This window comes from Eschscholzia californica, unplaced genomic scaffold, assembly GCF_041429995.1.
Source record: "Eschscholzia californica isolate CP2 unplaced genomic scaffold, dmEscCali1.0.p SCAF_3, whole genome shotgun sequence".
NCBI classification, from domain to species: domain Eukaryota; kingdom Viridiplantae; phylum Streptophyta; class Magnoliopsida; order Ranunculales; family Papaveraceae; genus Eschscholzia; species Eschscholzia californica.
Window position 1 is genome coordinate 19,961,871 of NW_028238420.1, and position 21,989 is coordinate 19,983,859.

Below are 21,989 nucleotides of genomic sequence, written 5' to 3' on the forward strand. Positions count from 1 at the left end.
TTTGCAGTTAAAGTATGAGTACTGAGTGATCCTTGTGGAACGTAATGAGCTTACCTTGGTGAAGGTGATTAAGTCTCCTTTTACAGGCTGCTTAAGACAGACTGTGATAGACGGTGTAGATGAAGCAGGTTTCATCCATCGTTCAGTATTAAGACTATTCCTCGATAGTTAGGAGATTTAGGGGTTCCTTTTTAGTTTATCTCCGTATCTAGGATAATTAGAAGTTCCTCTGTTCAAGGATACTTCGTGGATTTCCTGCCGAGTTGATATATCTTCTAGGAGATGTTTCCTCCTTTCATACTCTTGAAGCCCAATGCAGTTACACACTTAAGATTGTAGCAAACTGATATCTTCAGTAACAGCCAGGATTAAGTCAGTAAGCGTGTGACGCGATTCTGTCTTCCCATGTTCAGGGTGTAAGGAACCGACCTTGTTTACGTGGATTTCCTTATACTTCTTGCAAATCTCAGGGCAGACCTAGTTATGTCTTAGCCCAAACAGGGTTGGAGCTCCTTAAATGATTCAGTCGACCTCCCAGTTCTGGGCTTAGGTGGCGGATCGTTTTGGGCCTAGCGATCATGTTGCCTTCAGATAGGTTGACTCATTGGGCTTCTGGTCTATTCTTGACTTATTGACGCCAGCCAACGGTTGATCATTTTATGAATCATCACGAGTCCCGCCACTCCTTAGTCGACAATAAAGAAACTAAGGAGTAAAAATAATTCTGAAGTTCTAGACCTTACATAATTTAAATAAATAAATCTTGAAGATAACAAATATATCTGGCCCAGAGTTGTTAGTAAAGCTCGGTCGTTCTTTGTGAAGGAGGTGTCCTTCGACCAAAGATGCAATGCAAACGATTTGTCGAATACGATAATTGATGAAGAAGATCATCAAGTCAGGACGATTTAGGGATCGTAGTGTTTAGCTATAAACCAACTACGAATCGCGGGGCGGTTCGCGGCTAACTTCGACTGGATCCTACATCGGGTTACACCAAAGAGTGTCTACTTGATCCGAATATATGACTAGAGGGATGAGACATACAAACATGGGTTAAACCCATATAAATGTCCAAACGACCTAAAGAAAGTCAAGGCAAAGATAATGCGAAGGCCCGAATAAAGGGATATTTGGGTCGGGGACTTAAGGGCCCATTAGTGGGGCGACCATGCCTTGGCCGGCCACACTAATAGGATCGGCCAGATTTACCCTCTTAGGGCATGTCTTGGTCGGCCAATAGAGAAAGAGAGAAATAGAAAGAAGTTTCTATTTTCTAAAATCCTAAACCTCCTACCATATTTGGTCTTTTAGGAATCCTAATTAGGGTTGGACTCTAACTTTAGGGATTCTATATAAGGGCCTTATTAGAAGAAAATTAGGGGTGAAAAATTCTCAAAGAGATTTCTAACTCTACAACATCAAGTAGAGAAAGAAAGAAAGAATAGTTCCCAACTATCTATCTAGTCTAAAGAAGAAGGTGTTCTTCGTCTAACCACCGTTTGGGTTCTAGCTAAACTTAAAGGCAGGATAACAAATTGACTACTCGGTGTCTCAAGTAGAGGAGCTAAAATGGATTTTCTTGATCTTCAACACTTTTTCTTCAATAATGTCTTAAAACCACTGATATCTTACATTCCAATTGCATTCAAGTCTCATTCATGAATTCACTTGAATCGTGTGTAAATTGCGTACTACTGTTTCACTTTTATATTTTTGAACAATAAATCTAGCCTCAGCTCTAATACCACTTGTTAGGAAAAAATAACCTAATTAACTTGTTCAGGAATATGAAGATAAAAGATGCGAAAGTAAAGTGGGGACACCAAGATAATTTAACGTGGCAAAAACCCCTCCAAGATAGAAGGTAAAAAAAAAAAACCACGGGACCTAGTCCAGAATTCTTCCATTATGATTAAATAATGGGTTATACAATTCTTCACCAAAGCTATGGTGAATAAACCCTTCTTCAAGATGTGTGGAAACACTCTTGGATAACAAATCTTCCCTAAACAAATAGAGGATTAACCAACTCTTCAAGATGCATGTGTGGAAACACTCTTTGATAACAACTCTTCCTTAAACAAATAGAGGATTAACCAATTCTTCATCAAACCTATGGTGGATAAACCAAACAAGAAAAGGGATACAAAGATTTCTTACTCCTTAAGATTTGAACAAATCCTAGATTACCACAAAGAATGAAGAAGTTTAACACAAACTAGCTAAATTGCTTCATTAGATTAATAATCTACTTTTCTTCAAACTAGTATTCTTCCCTTTCAACCTCTCTTGAGAAGATCACTTCAGAAATCTCACCTTCTTTCTCTGTCCCATCTCTCTGATCTCTCTCTCCCATTTGAGAAAACATGATCTGAGAGGATTTTCTCTCTCTCTGTCGCATCTCTCTGATCTCTCTCTCTAATCTGAGAAGATATCATCAGAGAAGATTATCTGAGAGGACACTTTCTGACTTGAAAGTATGAATATTTTCTTCCCTTTCATTCCCTTTTTGATAAATAGGGAGGTATTCCAGTAGAAATAGGATTCTTTTTTAGGCTTGAAATAGGAAACCTATTTCACCCAAAAAGAATAGGGAAAATCCTATTTCAATTAGGATTCATTTTTATATAAGGAGGGACCCCAACACCAACTACTCTAATTCATCCAAGAAGGGAAGAAACATAATTCCAATCAGAACTTGACTAAAAACACCCAAATTTATTAAATTGATGTGCATCATTAATGTCAAATACTGTGGAGAATTCAAAGGAAGAAGTGATTCACATTGGCCTCCAAGAAAATAGTAATTTGGCTGCATAAATTTCTTCGTTTTGATAATCTAGAGTGAAACTAATATGAATAAACTGTAGTTCGGATTGTATGTGTTAGTACTGAAAGTTCGCTGAAGCTATCGAACCTATCTTAGAAATTGATCCGATTATGAAATTAATCGAAAAGCTAAGCCAAAACTAAATATGCAAACAGAATTTAACGAGGTGTACAACCTTCTAATCTGCATATTTAGTTTCTGTTTGCATATTTAGTTTTGGCTTGGCGCCCTGTATTCTTTGTGTTGGTGTACTACAGCTTTTTTTTCTTTTTTGTTGAAAGGTGTACTATACCTTCTAATCTCCAACAACCCTTACCACGATATTGTAATACTTCAGTTATTTGTTTATGTTGTAATGCTAGTTGACTTTCAACGAAAAAAAACAATACATAGTTTAATCTTAATAGAAGCCTTTTATTAATGATACATTACATTGAGGTGTAATGACCTTATACATAAACAAACTCACACGAGATTCTTTCAATACAACTTCACCCGCACTTTACAAGATTTCAATTCTACAACCTCGATAACATACTTGATCTATGTTCCCTGCAATGGAAAAAGTAAATCTTTTTTTTCGATTGAAATCTTGTTGTAAAATAGTTGTATCCTCATTAAGGAAAAGCTTCAATAATAGAGCCATGGCCCATAAGATAGGTTATCTTGTAATCACTAAAACCAGACTCCACAAGAAGTTTTTTCCATTCTTCTTCGGTTCTTTCTTTGCTTGCAAACGTAGTCATCATCATAAGGTCCATGTAAAATTCAACGTCGGATGGAGGACGTTCTAGGCTCTTCTCATGCTGCACTACAACTTCTACTATAATCACTTTTCCTCCTTTTGTTGGAATAGCTTCTCTACATTTCTTCAAGATTTTAATTGAATCATCATCGTTCCAATTATGGAGAGTATGCTGTCATTTGACATAGTAAAAAGAATATCATATTTAGATGGTTTTCGTTTGCCCTTTTAAAATTTAATCTGATATTATTTATTCAACATTTGACTCGTCTGACTCGCCGAGGACCAAGAAGGATTCAGTCATACTTATATTTTTCAGTCAAAACCGAAAGATAAACATTTGAATCGATATAAACTATCATTACTTTTAACATCGCTAGTTAGATGTAGACATGTTGAATTCTTGGAGAAACAAATAAAAAATTTGAAACAACCCATAAAAGTCAAAACTCTTAATGATCATTTGTGGGCAATTATATGCTAAATTATCTAGTGTACTTCCAATACGTCTGAATTTGAGTGGTTTGAAGTAAGACTTGTTTTAATCAGACGCAAAACGATCATGTAAAGTTTCTACAAGATTAGCTCTTAATTCATACTAATTCTATGCTTGATTCAATTGGACGAAATATAATTTGAGGCGGCCATTTAGATGGGTCAGATGCACAACTAAGATAAAAGTAACCGTTTGAAATAAGATTTGAGTCCATTCAAAAGTCAAGCCAGATTTCAGATCGGATATTGAAAGTAAACATAAAAATCCTATTCATTCCATATTAAAAAAAAAACATTGAAATATTAAAAAACGAAAGAAAAGTAACTTCACCTTCAATAAGATAGCATCTGCATGAGGAATGGATTCGAACATGTCACCACCAATGAAGTCTATGTTATCATGAATCTTTGGGACATTTGCAACCACATTTGGAAGGTCAAGAACAAAGCATTTCAAGTCTGGAAAGCTTTCACAAATGACATGAGCTACAGCCCCATTACCACCTCCAACATCAACCAATGATTTCAAATTTTGAAATACTTCCTTACCCTCATTCACAATTGCAGTTATCTGTGAAAGAGAGATATTAGCCATTGCATCATCAAAAGCCTTTCCAAACTTAGGATTTTGCTCTGTGAAATTCCAAAATTGTACTCCATGAGCAATCTCAAATGCTGTAGATTCGCCACTTTTCCCTTGAAACCATGGACCTAAGAAATCCATTGGAGTTATAAGAACTGGATTAACCATAGCAAGAACCAAAGATGACATAGTATGTGGGGTCCCTTTTATAACAAGACTTGATAAAGGAGTTAGATCAATCCCTTCTTCATTTTCATCAAGTTTCTTCATAGTAAAGAACTTTGAGTGAATCAAGAAACGAAGCAAGCGATTGAAGTGATTGGTTCTCTCGGGTGGTATGGACAAAGCGTCGACGAGGCTAGAGAAAGTCATGGGCTTTCCATGGTTGTGGATTATATCTGGTATCCCTAACTCAACAGCACATTTCAGAGACATAGAATTCATATAGCTGAACATTAATTTGCAGACTTGACTCACAAGTTCCATCATCTCTGTTTGAGAATTCATATCTTGATTAGTAGTAAGTGTTCTAAGATGGGATTAATCTGAAGTTGCTTCAGTACTCAATTGGTACAAGTGAGACGTATATATAATGCAGGAGTGGGCCAGACATACCGTAGGATGACAGCCTTTATATTAACTAACATTTACCTTATTGGTCAGCTTATATCCCACCTAAGACCTGAAAATATTGAACTAAGGATACACCCAAACGGCACCTCATTCTTGTGTTATCCCTTGTTCCATATGGTGTCTAGTACTGATGATGAAGTAAAAGAAATATTAATTTTGTTACTTTCTTATTTTGTGGTGTTTAGATATGTGTAGTTTTTCCTCTGTGGATTTATGTGATAGAATAATAAAAAAAAATGTTATGAGGAAATCAAGTGGTACAAGAAAAACAATAAAAAAGAGTAAACAATCACATCGAAAACAAGATGAGATTTATGTGATTGGGTTTGTTAAATTTACTCCACGGCGAATAACATCGGGATAATTTTCACTATGATAAGAATAACAAGTTACACAAAATCTCACCTCCTCACCGACTCTAAATTACTGATTCTGAAATTGACATGCATACCTCTTGGATCAGCTCTTCTTTTGAGATGAGCCTTGCTAAATGTATCCAAAATTTTGTTTCGATACCTTTCACAAGTCGCAAATCTATTTAGATATCGACTCATATTCAAGACACTTTTAACATAAATTAAAATATTATATACTGTGGTACCTTAGGTATATATGTGACACCCACACTAATGTTATGTTTAACAATCCGTTTTAAAACTGGCCAAAGGTAGGTCATGTATGAGATTTATGTAAGTCACATATTACTTGATAAAATTTTGGTCTTGACGACTGTTTCCTCATTTAAGTAAATTCAAATGGGGTTAATTTTAATTCATAGGTTAAGGGGGCTTTTTTTGCAAATTTTTCTATGACACTTGACTAGAGTAAGACAAGTGAAAGGGAAATCCAACAATTACTTAATTGATTAATATTAGTTTAATGTCAATTTCTACATAAAATATAGCACTCGATGTAGTGTAAACCTAACTCTATAGCCTAAATGCCAATTTTCTCAATTAAGTAAGTTTTCTTCTAGAGGGAAAGATAAGTAAGTCAGAGATGTGGGGCTATACTAGCTAATTAAGATTAGTGAAAGGGAAAGCCCACCAGACAAGTTGATTAAGTAATATTCCAACTTCAATACATTATTTGAACATGTATTATCCATAGGGAAATGATAGAGTGACTTAGAAATTGGTACTTAGAGGGTGACATATTTCCTCATTTAGAAATAAAAGCGGTCCCCACCGTAGTCAAACTTTGAAAAAATCTTGTCTTTTAGTGATTCCACGTCAGCTGGGTATTAAAATGCCCAAAAAACTGGGCACTCTAGCATCTCCCTTATCAATAAACTACATTAGGTTAGTTTAGACTCTACCATCTTTGACTCTATTATCCTTCCTCATTTTCTTAATTAAATAAACCACATTAGGTAAGTTTGGACCTTTTCATGAAATAACATTTTGCTGCATGTTGTTATGTTTCTTCTATTTGTAGAGGAAGGATAATAGAGTCCAAGATGGTAGGCCGCTCATATTAATATTAAAGAAAAGGGTCAGCCATTAACAAGAAATTAATCATACATTAAACTTCTTAAAACTATACTCTAAAATCTAAACACCAATCCTCTCTAAGCAAAATAGAGTTACGTGAGTTTCAGTAATAATAGTACATTTTACCGAAGGAATTTGGGCAAAACTCTCTAAGAAATTATGAATTTGGTTAAAAAAGATACATCAAAGTTTTTTAGGCTTCACCTCCCTGGTGGCAATTATGTAATTTTCTATTTCAGTGAAAAGACCAACCTGACCCTGGTCTAAGAAAATACCTTGCAAACACCTTGCACTGCCTTGCAAACACTTTGCACTGCCTTCCAAATACCTTGCAGAGCCTTGCAAACACCTTGCATGATTTTTGCAAACACCTTGCAGAGCCTTGCAAACACTTTGCAGAGCCTTGCAAACACTTTGCAGAGCCTTGCGAACACCTTGCATGACTTTTGCAAACACCTTGCATAAACTTGCAAACACCTTGCAGAGCCTTGCAAATACCTTGCATGATTTTTGCAAACACATTGGATAGCCTTGCAAACACCTTGCACTGCCTTGCAAGCATCTTGCAGAGCCTTGCAAGGAGCTTGCAGTGCCTTGCAAACAACTTGCACAACCTTGCTATAACCTTGCAAACACCTTGTAAATAGTTTGCAAATTAGTTTTTGAATTGATTTAACATTGACTTTATAACAAATTATTATATTTTGTCTAATAGAATGTTGTATAAAAAAATTAGCTAAAACCCCTACAAAATCATAATAGTCATTTTATAAGCTCTAGCACCATCTTTTTATATTTCTTCGAAAAACTTCTAAAGCTTTCATGAAATTTTCAATTTGAACATAAGTACTTATCATGATTATCCAAGAACAAACATTCTCACCGACATTTCATCAAACAACTTTATAGATATTTCAACCAACCCAAATCTTGTATAACTAACTAATATTGCATTCCAAGCAACAAAATCTCTTTCAAGAATTTTATCAAACACATTACTTGCATCAACTATACTTCCATATAAATCCAACAAATAAGTTTGAACATAAACATCAAAACATCATAACTAACATAGCAAAAAAATTACTTCAATCCTAAAGATTGAAAACTTGAAAATTACAACTTTCTCTCTCTAGAATTCTTCACAAAAAACTAACTCAAAACCTTCAAAATCATCTTCAAACAACAATTAAAGAGATCCAATTACCTAACCTAAAATATATTTGATAAAAAAAAAATCAGGAAATCATTTTCGACCTTATATAATCAACTCGGTAAAATCGTCCAATCCACCACGCTCGTTTGATTTTTTCATTGGTAGAAAACAACTTCCTAGTTTATTAGAAATTTGTTTTTTTGGTATTTTTCATTAGACAAAGGATATTTCTGACCTTAAAAATGTAAGTGCCTACAAGATTGTCCTCCAAGAACATTTTGAAAAGTTATTTGGAGTCTAGCTCTTTAAAAAGATGAGATGTCTTTTTAACCTAAAAAATCCGAAAATTAGGCCTTCGGCCCAATTTCCTGTATTTAGAATATTTATTAATAATATTCTGCTCATTCAACTCAAAATTTGTTGTTAATGAGTGAAGAGGACCTACATACTATATTCTCTGTTAGGAAGAATCATAATGTAAACTTGGGCCGGGATCATTTTTGTAAATTGACGAAATCTACACGTCTACTCAGTGTTTTCTTTTTTTTTTTTTAGCAAAACCATACTTTCATTCATAAGTAATAACAATCACGAAGTTACATGGTAGATAATTCTTATTTCTCTCCTGAACTTCATGAGAGTTACATAAGATAAGTTCAAAGAACTTTCGAATGTAAAGTGCCTCATGAAGGGACAGAAATTGACACGACACTGACTCAAAGACCTTAAAGGCCGACAAAAGATCCTGAAGATCGAGAATGAAAAGACCCTAAAGGTCGACAAAATTATTACAATAATACTAATAAAACACGAAACAAGATGTTTTCCAATCCCATTTCTTTGCACGAATCCTTCTTCTATTCCTATCAACTTGTGTTGTAGAAAGATCTTTTACGTCTCAACATCGCCACCACAAACCGATGCAGACCACCCCATCACCACAAAATCACCACCACAAACCACCACCACCATTACAACAAAATCCCCTCCACAAACTACCACCACAAAAAACCCACCACCAAGATCACCAAACCATGGACACCACCATAAACTAGATGAGCACAACCACCATTTCCACACAATCACCACCGGACCACCATAACCACAAAATACCACCACAGACCACCATTACCACCAAGCCTTAACAACCCCAAAGCCACTACATTACTAACACATACTCACCACAACAACCCCCGCAACACACATAGCCACAACGACGGGAAGATCTGTGATCCGATAAAATCATCTCGCTCGAAACCCTTGCCGGATCTGGCGTAATTTGACTGTGAACTTTGATTGGAGAGAAAGATAGAGAAATAAGACCCATATCAACAGAAAGACGGGAAGAAGAGAGTCATCTTGCTCGAAACCCTCGCCGGATCCGGCGAGGGTTTGGTTGAAAACTATGAAACGACTTTGATCTGAAGTTACCTTTAGAGAGAGAAAGTAGTTTTTCTAGATCATAAGTAAGTTTTTGTCCACAAATCTACTCAGTGTTGTGAATGTCAACTAGTCATCTTTTTAAATAACTAAATTTCACACTAAATACCAATTCTCTCAATAGTAACTAATGTTTTTTCTCAAATTTGAATATGCAATTTAAATTAGTTTTATTTCTAATTTTAGTTGTTGATCATTATATTTATCTCGAGATCTTGAAACAAGTGTAAGCGTATCCAATCTTCAACCCCTAATACCTTTATTTCTCTAAGGGTGTGTTTGATATCACCTATTTTCATGGAAATAAAAGAATTTTCGTGGAAATAGGTATTTCCACCGTTTGGTACGAATTATAACTCCATGGCTTTAATTCCCTAGAGAATCTATTATCATAAAATAACTCACTTTTAATTCCGTGGAAAGTCAAAAATCAAAATAAATATATTTTAATATATTCAAATACTTGAAACCTAATATTTATCTCCATATATGTTCAAAAATGATATTTTTACCCAAACATTTACCAAAACACACTTTTACTTATACAGGGCAAATGACATTTTTTTACCTTCTCACCAAATGACATGTTTACCAAGTCGTCAAAATGACATTTTGGCTTTATGTATTCAAAATTACATTTTTACCCTCTTATAATATCAACCTTTATGTTATCAAAATGACATTCTTACGCTCGTATAATACTAAAATGACATTTTTACCCTTGTGTGGTCTTAATGATATTCTTACATTTATTTCGTAAAAGTAGTTTGTCTACACTTTTATACTTGTATGGGCCAAAATACGTCACCAGGAGTGCGACAAAAAATTCACGATTAATGGGCTTACTCGGTGACGAAGCCCGTGAACTAATGGCTAATGAGCCCAATCCATTCATCTTCGGATACCACGCAGCAACGCCAAGGTGAAGGAGCACTTCCAGCCCCGGAGGAAGAGGTTCACCCTCACCTCCTCACCTGGTCGAAATACGTAAGCATTTCCAGCCCTGGAAGAAGAGGTCTACCCTCACCTTCTCGAGAGACCCATATACGACAGCACATCTAGCCTTGGATAAAGAGGTCCGCCCTTAAATCCTCGACAAACCTCCTCCCATATATCCGTTGGAGAGACATTACAGTCATTCAAGATGATTGTACCCCAGATATATCCGTCAGGGGGTTACGAAATCGATATTAATGGTGACAACCCATGCGTTACTGATGCACCCGAAAAGGTTGCACACCCAAGCGGAGGTATCAAGTAGTAATCCGGCAAAGCCGGGATCGATCCAAGGATAGGAAGGTAGTTTGGATATCGAAGGGTCTTATCTCTCGGTCTAGATATTACAAGCTAACTTAGACTAAAAAGGAAAGAAACAAAGATAATGGGGGTATTTGATCGAATAAGTAAACAAAAGAAGAAAACAAGTAAACTAAACTAAACAATCAATGTAAACGGGCGAGAGAGATTCGAGAGAAGAGTTCGGAGGAACAAGAGTCGGGAGACGGTAAGACTCGATTCGGGCGACAAATAAGCGAGAGAGGTGTCGAAGTCCGGGAATCCATAGTGATAAACCTACGACTATGTGTAGTCCGATTTGATGTGTCGAGGTACAATCGGTATTCGACTCCTAAAGTGATGTCTATAAGCACTACGTATATCCGGAGATCATACTTAGTCAAACAAACATCATAATCGATTAATCCCGAGTCAACGAAAGTGTTGTCTAGTCGCCTAACTATGTGAAGTGCATGACAAGACACATGAAAATATGATCAAAACGATAATCGAATTAAATGAACATCAATTCATAATCAAAACATCAAATCATATTAAACATAATCATGAATTCATCACATTTCATCGACACACTAAAGTTAGCTAACATGGCGATTTAATAAGAAATGGAAAGGAAATGGTGAGAGAATCTTCCTTTTTCGATGTGGTTCGAGGCTAAGATCGTCGGAAAATATGAGTCTTTAAGGTTCAGCCGATCTCCCCTTAGCAAATTCTGGGTTCCCCATAGCGACCACCATCATCTTCTCCATTTAGAACACAACCTCCATTAAAGCTAACCCTAGCTTTCTCTCTCTAGAAATTTCTAGCTCAAAATCAAGTCAAACTACATGGGAAGCTAGCCAAGATGATGGGGAGCAAAAGCCCTAAGGTTTCGAACCAATAAAGTGGCCGGAAACCCTAGAAAACTCCGGCCAAAGAAGGTGACTAAATCCGGCCAAAACCCTAGATCCGGCCAAGAGATGTACTGTTCCGAGCCGAGTGCAGCCGTCCCGTGCTTGTGAGCTTCGTCCCGAGCAAGATAGCTTCCGGCCGAGCTCTCCAATGCCCGTCCCGAGCTGGTACACTTCATCCCGAGCTCATGAAGAAACCCGAGCTGCTGTCCCTCCACACGAGCAACTGTCCCGAGCCTTGGAATGTGCACAACCGAGCTCAGACGCGTCCCGTGGAAGCTGCTGCAGCTGAGGACGCGTCTTGCTCGTGCTTCCCGTGCTCCATGCTTTCCCGAGCTGCTGTTCCGGCCAAGCTTTGGCCGGCCTTAGTGCTGGCCGACCTAGCTTGGCCGGTCCCCCTTCACCTTCTCTCTTGCCTTTCTCAGAAACCCTAAAACTTCAAGCACTACCCTAGCACCTTTTTTCTCTCTCCCTTCCAAGTTGTGTAGTTGATGAATGAAGAAGAAGATGAATAGTAGCCTTTGCCCCCTTACTCTAACTTGAGTCAAACCCTAGACTTAGTCAAACTTGACTAAGTCTTTAGACCACAAATGGGTGCCTATAAAATCTCTACCCAATTCTTCTTCTCTTAATATTTCTTGGGCTTGGACTTGGTTTTGGGCTTTGATTTAGAAACAAAGAGAGTGCCTCCATCCTTGTCTCTACATCTTCAAATTCTTACAACGGACTAGAATACCCTCGGACTTCTTTTTTCCACATCTTCCCCGTCCGGACTCCGAATTGAATACCGTTTTCACCGTCGGACTCGTCATTGACTATACTTGTCATTTGATTTGCTTGAAGTCTTTTTCTCTCATTTTCGGCACATGAAATGATAGTGATGATTCGCTCCCTTTATTCCGATTTTCATGTCTAACTCCAAAATAGGTACCTAACATGAAAAACACATAAAATATTATTGATAACACTCGAAAAGGAATAATTAGTCTAAGTTAGGCTCTCCAAATGTGACATTTTAGTGTCACATCAAGATCCCCAAACTTAAACTTTGCTAGTCCTCGAGCAAATAAAACAAAATAAAAGCCTAACTCACTTTCGGAGGCATCCCGGTTGCATTTAGCGTATGCAACAAGCCTTTAAACCCCTAGGTTGCCCCTAAAGGACGAGTTTTGTCTCGTGAGGGTTTCCAGTGAATACACCCACAAAGTTCTAGATTTCCAAGAGACATAAGGGTTCAACTATCGATGCAAATAAGGTGATGATCAACAAGTGAGAGACTTAAGTATGTCAAACATATGAATCAAACCAATAAACACAAAAGCATGCTAAGAATCTCCTCACTAATAGTTTTATACTCAAATGTAAGTATCCCATCATCATGAGTATCATCCAAGGTTAAAGTAACAAAACCTTGTTTCCTATCATAGCACATTTCGCCTCGACTTTGGCCTCACGGTCATACGCTCTTAAACATGAAATCACTCAAAAACGAATCATGATGGTTTACTCTCATGTGTGAGTATGGAATGAAGTAAACTTAACACATACAAAATTAAATGAGGATAACAAGTTATAAAACGAAATGATCTCTTAGGAATGGAAATAACCACTAACGAAATGGGGAAGCTCACTCACCCTTCTCACCCACTCTACCCTCTAATAATGTCTCCTAAAGGTAAACGGATACAAGTGATGGAATGGAAGATGATGAAATCCCGAGAATGTCGACGCCTTCAATGATAAAAGAACACTCAAACAACCTTTAAACTTAACTTCTTGCATTGAATACTTTATTATCATAACACTTACACAAAATAACACATATAAATAAACTTTCTTTGTTTTTTGTTTTTTGTTTTTTCTTTTTTTCTTCCTTTTCTCTTTTTATTTTTCTTTTTTCTTTTTTTTTTTTCCTTTTTTTCACTTTTTCACTTTCTTTTCCCTTTCTTTTCTTTTTTACACACATACTCAAACACCAAAACAAAAATACAACTAGTATTCTCAACAAATCACCTTTGCTTTCACATTTTGCTTTCACATCCTTTCTTCTTTACTTTTCATGCCTTCATTCTCGAGAGTAGTATGATGAATGGATGGTGGAGTATCCGTTTTCCTAAAGTTGACACCATTATCGGGTTTCATGGACTACAAGAGTAAGGTTTATTCGCTATCCTGATGTCACTCCTAGTGGCTAAGGAAGTTGAGCTCATGAGATCTTCTAAGCTCCATTGAAAGTTGCGAAGTTGAGTAGCTCTTCATTCTACTCGGAGTTAGCGCGGAAGAGTACACTCAAAAGAAATAAAAAGGCTCAGATATCTCACATGGGTTTAAGTCTCCACTAATGACTATTTTAGGTCACTTAGAAGTGTTCCTTCTTCCTTAAGATGCTACTCACATGATAACACACCAACACCAAAGGGCTAAACATTCATGAAAAGACTAAGAGCATGCATAAGATTTATCAAGAAAGAACCACATGTATCAACATACTTAAAAATACCACTAGAGTCATACCAAATCTACCCAAAAATTTTCAAATTTGGTCAATTTGTTGAACCCTCTTGCCTTTTGAAATCTAAGGTCATGATGTCATGCGACTAAATGGTAGTATCCCCATCCCCAAACTTAAAACTAACATTGTCCTCAATGTACTAAACATATACTCACCAAAAGATAAGAGGTACAATAAGTTAAAGAGAATAGTGGAAGGATATTACCATAGCCGAAGGAGATAAAAAGTGATACTACCAAGATTTAAGTATTCGAGTTCCAAGTTGATGATAAGTCCAACGCCATCCCCAAACTTGGAACGAACCACGTCCCAAAAGTATACAAATTGAGAAACGCTCCTAACACATCAATAATAGAATAAGAATGAAACATAAACATGACCATATAAAAATGACCACTCACGCGGGATCACTCGATTGCATCAAGCTATGCAACAAGCCTTTTAGTCTCTCGTATGCACGAGAGCACGAGTTTTGTCTCGTGGAGGGTTTTCAGAGATGCTACCCACAAACATCAAGGTCCCACCTCAATAGACCAACCAATCATATAACAAAAGACGAAAGATTTGGGGGTCTTCCCAAAGAAAAGATGTAACCGGTAAGAACCGTCTCACAACAATGTAATGACATTGGTACATAAGTGAGACGGTAAAAAATAAGAGGTAATCCCCAAACTTGGATGATGACAATGCAACAAAGTTTGATATAATAACAGGGAAAACATGCATTTCACTAAAAGGATCTACATATGTTTGAGATATTGGTTGAGATGTCGAACTAAAACCTAAGGGGTTGCCCATAAGGCTCAAGACTAAGTCAGATGTTTCCTTAAGTGAGGGTTCAACCAATCCTTTAAACATTATTCTTGTCTCGATATCATATGTGTCCTTAGGGAAATCTATAGCCCCGCTCAAGAGGGCATCCACATCTCGTCCATTTTTACTAGCTACAAAGGTCTCAGGTAAAAAATTAGTCATGTCGTTATGATTCTCCTGAGCACTAGTAGTATTGTCCCTCTTAACTATCAATGCAAGCATATTCATATCACGAGTAGGGAACAATTGTTTATGAGAAGTGGAATGAGGTTCATCAACTAGTTCAGACTCAGATTTCGACTTTAAAACCTCGTTATGTCCATCTCCTCTCTCGGAATTTGTAAGATCCTCGGGTATGTCTACCTTCATAAGAGTATCCAATCTAATCATTTCATCACTTCCAAGAATGAAGTTGGACTTAACATTAGCACTAGGTGTATTACCCTCACCTATACCCTTGAGATCTGTTGGAGTTTGGGGTTGTGAAACCCTTTTCTCGATGTCTTTTAATTTTTCCTCCATCTCTTCAAGGGCGTGCAAGGTGTTTTGGCTAATCTGAGTTTTTGCCTCATAAAATGATTTCGAAACATCTTCAAGAGTTCTCTCATGATGAGACGCATAAGAACTAACTAAGGGCTCTTGAAGATTCTCATAATCATTGGTAAAGACATCACTCCTCGAACCTACGGGCTTCATATGAGTGTTTACGACATTTGTGCATCCTAGCGAGACATCTCGACAAAGAGAAATAGTAGGGCATTTACTCGCTAGGTGTTCTCGACTTGCACAAATGCTACAGACACTATCAATCGCTAAATCACCATCATGCATATCTATAAATTCTTTCCGAGTCATGTAGGCAATTTTATCTTCTACTTTCCCGTTCTCCTTTAAAAAGCATATGCCTCCTTTTGAGTAATGGTTTCCTTCGGCTATATCTTTGTCACTCTTAACGGGTGTGTCCCAATCTTGGGCCTTCTCCGCTAAGAGGTCGAGATACTCCCAAGCCTCATTAGGATTTTTACTCATAAACCCTCCGTTGCACATCACTTCCACGAAGTGTTTCATTTTGGAGGTCAAGCCATCGTAAAAGAACCCGATGACCCTCCATATTTCATAGTTATGATGTGGACATGTGAGAAGGAGGTCTTTAAATCTCTCCCAACACCCAAAGAAGGTCTCATCTTTGTGTTGCTCAAAATTCATAATTTCTCTTCTTAAGGTGTTGGTTCGATGGATTGGGAAAAACTTTTTCAAAAACGCCCTAGTCATCTCATCCCAACTTCTTATAGTCCTAGGCCTTAGAGAATGAAACCATATCTTCGACTTTTCTTTTAATGATAATGGAAATAGTTTGAGCTTAACGACTTCCTCAAGTACTCCATTGATTGGGAGTATCGAGCAAATCTCATCGAACTCTCTCAAATGAAAATATGGATCTTCATTCTCTAGGCCTCGGAATATAGGAAGTAATGGGATAATCTCAGGGTCTATGTCTAAATCACACTCATTACTCGGAAATATGATGCATGAAGGTATGCTAGCCATATTAGGTTCAAGGTAGTCTCTAAGACTTCTAAGCGGTCGATGAACCTCATACCCATCATTCCAATTATCATTCCCATAAATATCCATTGAAGCACAATTAAAACAAAATGCAAGCAATCACAAGTGTTCAATTCAACTACTACTATCAATAATAGACAAGATGCAAATGCACTTAAGCCACTCAAATAGGTAAAGGTTAGGGAACAATACTAGAGATGGCGTTTGTTACCACAATTTGATCCTCTTCCCTTTTCTTGTGTCTCCCTTTATATCCCAAAACTTGTTTGCTTTCGTCCTTTAAAACTCCTTGGAGGAGTACCTCAAAGAAAACAAGAATTAAAAAGAAACTAAAAAAAAAACAAAGAAAATAAACGTCCAAGTAAGCAAATAACACTACACTAATGAACAAAACACGTAAACGATATCTAAACTACTAAACCTATCCCCGGCAGCGGCGCCAAAAACTTGATGCACCCGAAAAGGTTGCACACCCAAGCGGAGGTATCAAGTAGTAATCCGGCAAAGCCGGGATCGATCCAAGGATAGGAAGGTAGTTTGGATATCGAAGGGTCTTATCTCTCGGTCTAGATATTACAAGCTAACTTAGACTAAAAAGGAAAGAAACAAAGATAATGGGGGTATTTGATCGAATAAGTAAACAAAAGAAGAAAACAAGTAAACTAAACTAAACAATCAATGTAAACGGGCGAGAGAGATTCGAGAGAAGAGTTCGGAGGAACAAGAGTCGGGAGACGGTAAGACTCGATTCGGGCGACAAATAAGCGAGAGAGGTGTCGAAGTCCGGGAATCCATAGTGATAAACCTACGACTATGTGTAGTCCGATTTGATGTGTCGAGGTACAATCGGTATTCGACTCCTAAAGTGATGTCTATAAGCACTACGTATATCCGGAGATCATACTTAGTCAAACAAACATCATAATCGATTAATCCCGAGTCAACGAAAGTGTTGTCTAGTCGCCTAACTATGTGAAGTGCATGACAAGACACATGAAAATACGATCAAAACGATAATCGAATTAAATGAACATCAATTCATAATCAAAACATCAAATCATATTAAACATAATCATGAATTCATCACATTTCATCGACACACTAAAGTTAGCTAACATGGCGATTTAATAAGAAATGGAAAGGAAATGGTGAGAGAATCCCCCTTTTTCGATGTGGTTCGAGGCTAAGATCGTCGGAAAATATGAGTCTTTAAGGTTCAGCCGATCTCCCCTTAGCAAATTCTGGGTTCCCCATAGCGACCACCATCATCTTCTCCATTTAGAACACAACCTCCATTAAAGCTAACCCTAGCTTTCTCTCTCTAGAAATTTCTATCTCAAAATCAAGTCAAACTACATGGGAAGCTAGCCAAGATGATGGGGAGCAAAAGCCCTAAGGTTTCGAACCAATAAAGTGGCCGGAAACCCTAGAAAACTCCGGCCAAAGAAGGTGACTAAATCCGGCCAAAACCCTAGATCCGGCCAAGAGATGTACTGTTCCGAGCCGAGTGCAGCCGTCCCGTGCTTGTGAGCTTCGTCCCGAGCAAGATAGCTTCCGGCCGAGCTCTCCAATGCCCGTCCCGAGCTGGTACACTTCATCCCGAGCTCATGAAGAAACCCGAGCTGCTGTCCCTCCACACGAGCAACTGTCTCGAGCCTTGGAATGTGCACAACCGAGCTCAGACGCGTCCCGTGGAAGCTGCTGCTGCTGAGGACGCGTCTTGCTCGTGCTTCCCGTGCTCCATGCTTTCCCGAGCTGCTGTTCCGGCCAAGCTTTGGCCGGCCTTAGTGCTGGCCGGCCTAGCTTGGCCGGTCCCCCTTCACCTTCTCTCTTGCCTTTCTCTTCAAACTTCAAGCTCTAGAAACCCTAAAACTTCAAGCACTACCCTAGCACCTTTTTTCTCTCTCCCTTCCAAGTTGTGTAGTTGATGAATGAAGAAGAAGATGAATAGTAGCCTTTGCCCCCTTACTCTAACTTGAGTCAAACCCTAGACTTAGTCAAACTTGACTAAGACTTTAGACCACAAATGGGTGCCTATAAAATCTCTACCCAATTCTTCTTCTCTTAATATTTCTTGGGCTTGGACTTGGTTTTGGGCTTTGATTTAGAAACAAAGAAAGTGCCTCCATGTAGGGATTTATACCCTTCTACTAGTGTTTATAGCGGAAATATGACATCTAATGTCTACACTAGTATTCCCAGGATCACATGCAAAACTAGTAATTAATCTAATGGAGATAGTAGATTACCTTAATCGCCTTTCCCTCGAACTAGTTGAATTGATTGAAGAAGACCAAGAGCTTCAAGTGCAGCTCCTCTACTTGGGACACGAGCAATCAATTTGATCTCCCACCTTGTTGTATAGCTAGCACACCAATGGTGGTTGGATAATAAGAAGACCTTCTTCTTGCTTGACTAGAAGATAGCTTGGGAATTAGCTCACTTTCTCCTCTCTACTTGATGTGGTAGAGTAAGAAAAAGCTTAGAGAGAAATTCCACACCTTATTCTCTGCCCTAAGAGTGTTTATATAGAACCCTAATAAGAATCCACCTCCTTTTAGGTTTCCTAAAACACCCTTTAGAATAAGATTTAGGGAAATAGTCGAAAATAGCAACTATTGGTATTTTCTCAATTACCTAAGGAGGAGGTGCCCAAACACCACGAAAATTGGAAGATATAATGTTTATTATATCAGCAACTAACCCTCAAAAATTCAGCCCAATCCGAGTCCTAGAAGTACCCGAACCGGTCTAGGCCCAAAAACTCTGTTTTTGGCCTTTTTGTACTATCTTTGCCTAATTCCTTTTTAGGCCTATGAGATATGTTTATGGGACACTCCCATGATTATATCTCACTCCCACTAGTCATATCCTAGATCAATTTGTCACTCTTATGTGTAACCCGTTGTAGGATCCGATCGAAGTTAGCCGCGAATTACTTCGTAATTCGACGATCGTAGTTGATCTCTAGCTACAACTCTACGATCCCTAAATCAATCGGACTTGATGATCTTCCACATCAATTGTCCTATCCGACAAATTGTTCGCATTGTCACCTTGGTCGAAGGACATCTCCTTCAACTCCTTCAGACTCCCACTTGGACTTAGAACAAGTGCAATGCCTCGATTCCCGTGTCAATTTAGTATCCCATCTGATACGTCACGTCATTCAAACTTTCTTGATATCCGAGTACAACTGTAAAAGACAAACGATTAACTTTAATCCGTTTGAGCGCGGCCACGCATTTTCAGTTGCTACTCATCAAGTGGCCTTGAGACACTTTGTACCTAATGTGATTAGGGTGACACAATCCATTCTTGCGCTCCCACTTAACTTCATGTCTATCCTGTCCTTCCCAGTATCCGTCTTTATAACCTCCTTTTACGGCGCGGCGTTTAACGGAACCAAAGTCGGGCATTCCTTACATAAGATGAGTGGAGCACTCATGTTTTGAGGAATCTCTCCAATTGTCTTTATGAGAAGTATTGACGTTCATCACGAGTGATGTACTTCTCATTTGAGGGTTATCCAGTGTATAAACCTTTTACACACCCACGTAGTCGAATAGAATATACTATTCATATAGCCCATGAAACTGCGCTATCCCATCGACTCCCGTGCTAGTCTTCGTGAGTCATTGTTGTCCATGCAATGACCTGGACCAGGGATTTTTGATAATAATTATTCCAAGTTCACTTAATAGGGTTTCATTCATCAGATCACGTATCTGACAAACCTATTCGGAATGTTTTATTATCGATGGACTGTCGTTTAAACACTAAACCAAGTTTAGACGACTGGTGAAATAATTCTTATTATTTCTGATAACGAGAGTTGTAAATCTGAGCCTCTTCCGTAAAACTCATTTTACCCACTTAGTTTTACTTGTCGAGGTTTAAAATTATACCTCATGCCTTAGACTGTGTATGAATCTCATACTATGTCTAAGGTGACAGTTTAGTTTGACTACCGTGGTAGTCGGTTTTAAACTTTGCTTATTATCAATTAATTTGAAGATTACTATCTTCAATCTTGATAATATCTAGTAATCTTTACTAGAGTTAAGGCCTTTAATTCTTTGTGTAGTATTTGCAACAGTTCCCGGCTTAAAAACACTTTTAGCCTACTTTCCTTCCATGTCTGGAAGTTTGCTACGATGACATGTTCAACTTTGTACTACTTCATCCTTTAGCCTTCTAGGATGTACTAAGTAGTGTTTCGGTTTTCCAATCCGAATTCGGATGTTTAAATGCTAATCATGTCCAACATGATTGACTTTATGTTTTCGAACATAAATGTCTCTCTCATGCGTGCTAGCTCATCGGTGTTTTTTTAGACTCCGAGTTTTGCAACGCCCTCTGTCATGAGTTTTTGGGTCGAAATTCTTTTAGACTTTCCGAGTCTTAGATTTTCTGTTTCGGATCTCAAGCATCTCAGCGTACTGAGTCTCTCTAATCCTATCATCCTTTTGATCTATGCTTATAGATCTTCAGATGCCCAAAATGGCATTTTATCCTTTTGTGTGTGGTCCTTTATTGAGTCAGTTCGTTACTGTTATACAACACCTTATGTCGTACTCAATCTTTTGTATGTACTCTGCATACGGACCCGGAAGGTTTGTTTACTCCCACTTACCTTCTTGAAACTCGTGATTCAAGATTTTCTTCATTCTCCAGGAATCAAATTTCTCTGGTTGCCTTTTGAATCGAAGATTCTAACTCTTGCGTGCTTTTAATCCGTCGATAGATTTCTGAAGCATGCTTGTGGACATAACTTGATTGGAAGAATCTTTATTCTTCTTGTCTCGTTTCGGGAAACACGAATGTTTCCATCCTTCTCAGTTTTCTATTTTGGAAAACCAATTTAGGTCTTTTGTTGACTTAAATTATCAAGCTTCATGTCTTGACGAGATATGGATTCCACGATGACTTTGGCTTCTAGCCAAAATCTAGAGTCAGTTTCCGTTTCTGCGCAGGTCTTTTATCTCTTCAGAAATAACCTTTATTTTCTGTGTCTTTGAGATTTGACCTTTTAGGGCTTTTGAACAACAATTTGGAATTTTCTCAACTACTTTGAGATATTCCTTTAGAGACACTTTCACTTGTTTTGAGAGTTCTCCGGCGAATGACATTCGCTTTTGTGCGGTGGGTTTATAAGATCATATCTTTAACCTTTCCTTTTCCAAGGAGTCGCAGTTTGTTGCTCTTGGTCGAATTTAATCGACTTGTACAAGTTTCATGATTGTTCTTCATGACCCTCCATGATTTTTCTCATGATCGAATTAAATCGACTTGTACTTTTCTCCCACTTATTCTTTTAATAATTAGTGTTTTCTCCCAAACTACTAGGTGTGCTAATTATTAGAAGAATACTATCATGAGCAACAAACACTTTGTTCTCTTGATTAGTTATGGAAGAAGCCCAAATTTCTTTTAAAAGAAATTGCGTCAGATATTAGCTAGTTTTGTAATGCTTTTACAAGCTTAGCTGTTAGACGGAATTTTGGTAGTTTTGTGAGAAGCTATGTCTAGAC

At 37.8% G+C, this 21,989-nt stretch overlaps 2 protein-coding genes, 1 long non-coding RNA gene and 1 other non-coding gene across 4 annotated transcripts in view; 1 reads left to right on the plus strand and 3 right to left on the minus strand.

Annotated features, from left to right (window-relative positions):
- Positions 1-3,226: 3,226 nt before the first annotated feature.
- LOC147548921 (putative O-methyltransferase 3) lies at positions 3,227-5,317 on the minus strand. The gene is made up of 2 exons (XM_086669946.1): positions 4,405-5,317; positions 3,227-3,750 (listed from the first exon to the last, which is right to left on the minus strand). Exons 1-2 carry the CDS (start codon positions 5,161-5,163, stop codon positions 3,451-3,453), a joined length of 1,059 nt encoding a protein of 352 aa, XP_086526072.1. The 5' UTR covers positions 5,164-5,317; the 3' UTR covers positions 3,227-3,450.
- An 8,190-nt stretch (positions 5,318-13,507) lies between these two features.
- On the minus strand, positions 13,508-16,586 carry LOC147548922 (uncharacterized). Its single transcript, XM_086670297.1, has 2 exons — positions 15,018-16,586; positions 13,508-14,816 (listed from the first exon to the last, which is right to left on the minus strand). Exons 1-2 carry the CDS (start codon positions 16,522-16,524, stop codon positions 14,602-14,604), a joined length of 1,722 nt encoding a protein of 573 aa, XP_086526423.1. The 5' UTR covers positions 16,525-16,586; the 3' UTR covers positions 13,508-14,601.
- On the plus strand, positions 16,007-16,113 carry LOC147548923 (small nucleolar RNA R71). Its single transcript, XR_015239026.1, has one exon. It is a non-coding gene; the product is annotated as a small nucleolar RNA R71 (small nucleolar RNA).
- An 897-nt stretch (positions 16,587-17,483) lies between the features above and the next one.
- LOC147548924 (uncharacterized) overlaps positions 17,484-21,989 on the minus strand; it is a 53,514-nt gene continuing 49,008 nt past the window's right edge. The window contains exon 2 of the long non-coding RNA XR_015238012.1: positions 17,484-17,724. This is a non-coding gene — a long non-coding RNA (uncharacterized LOC147548924). The remainder of the gene's footprint in view (positions 17,725-21,989) is intronic.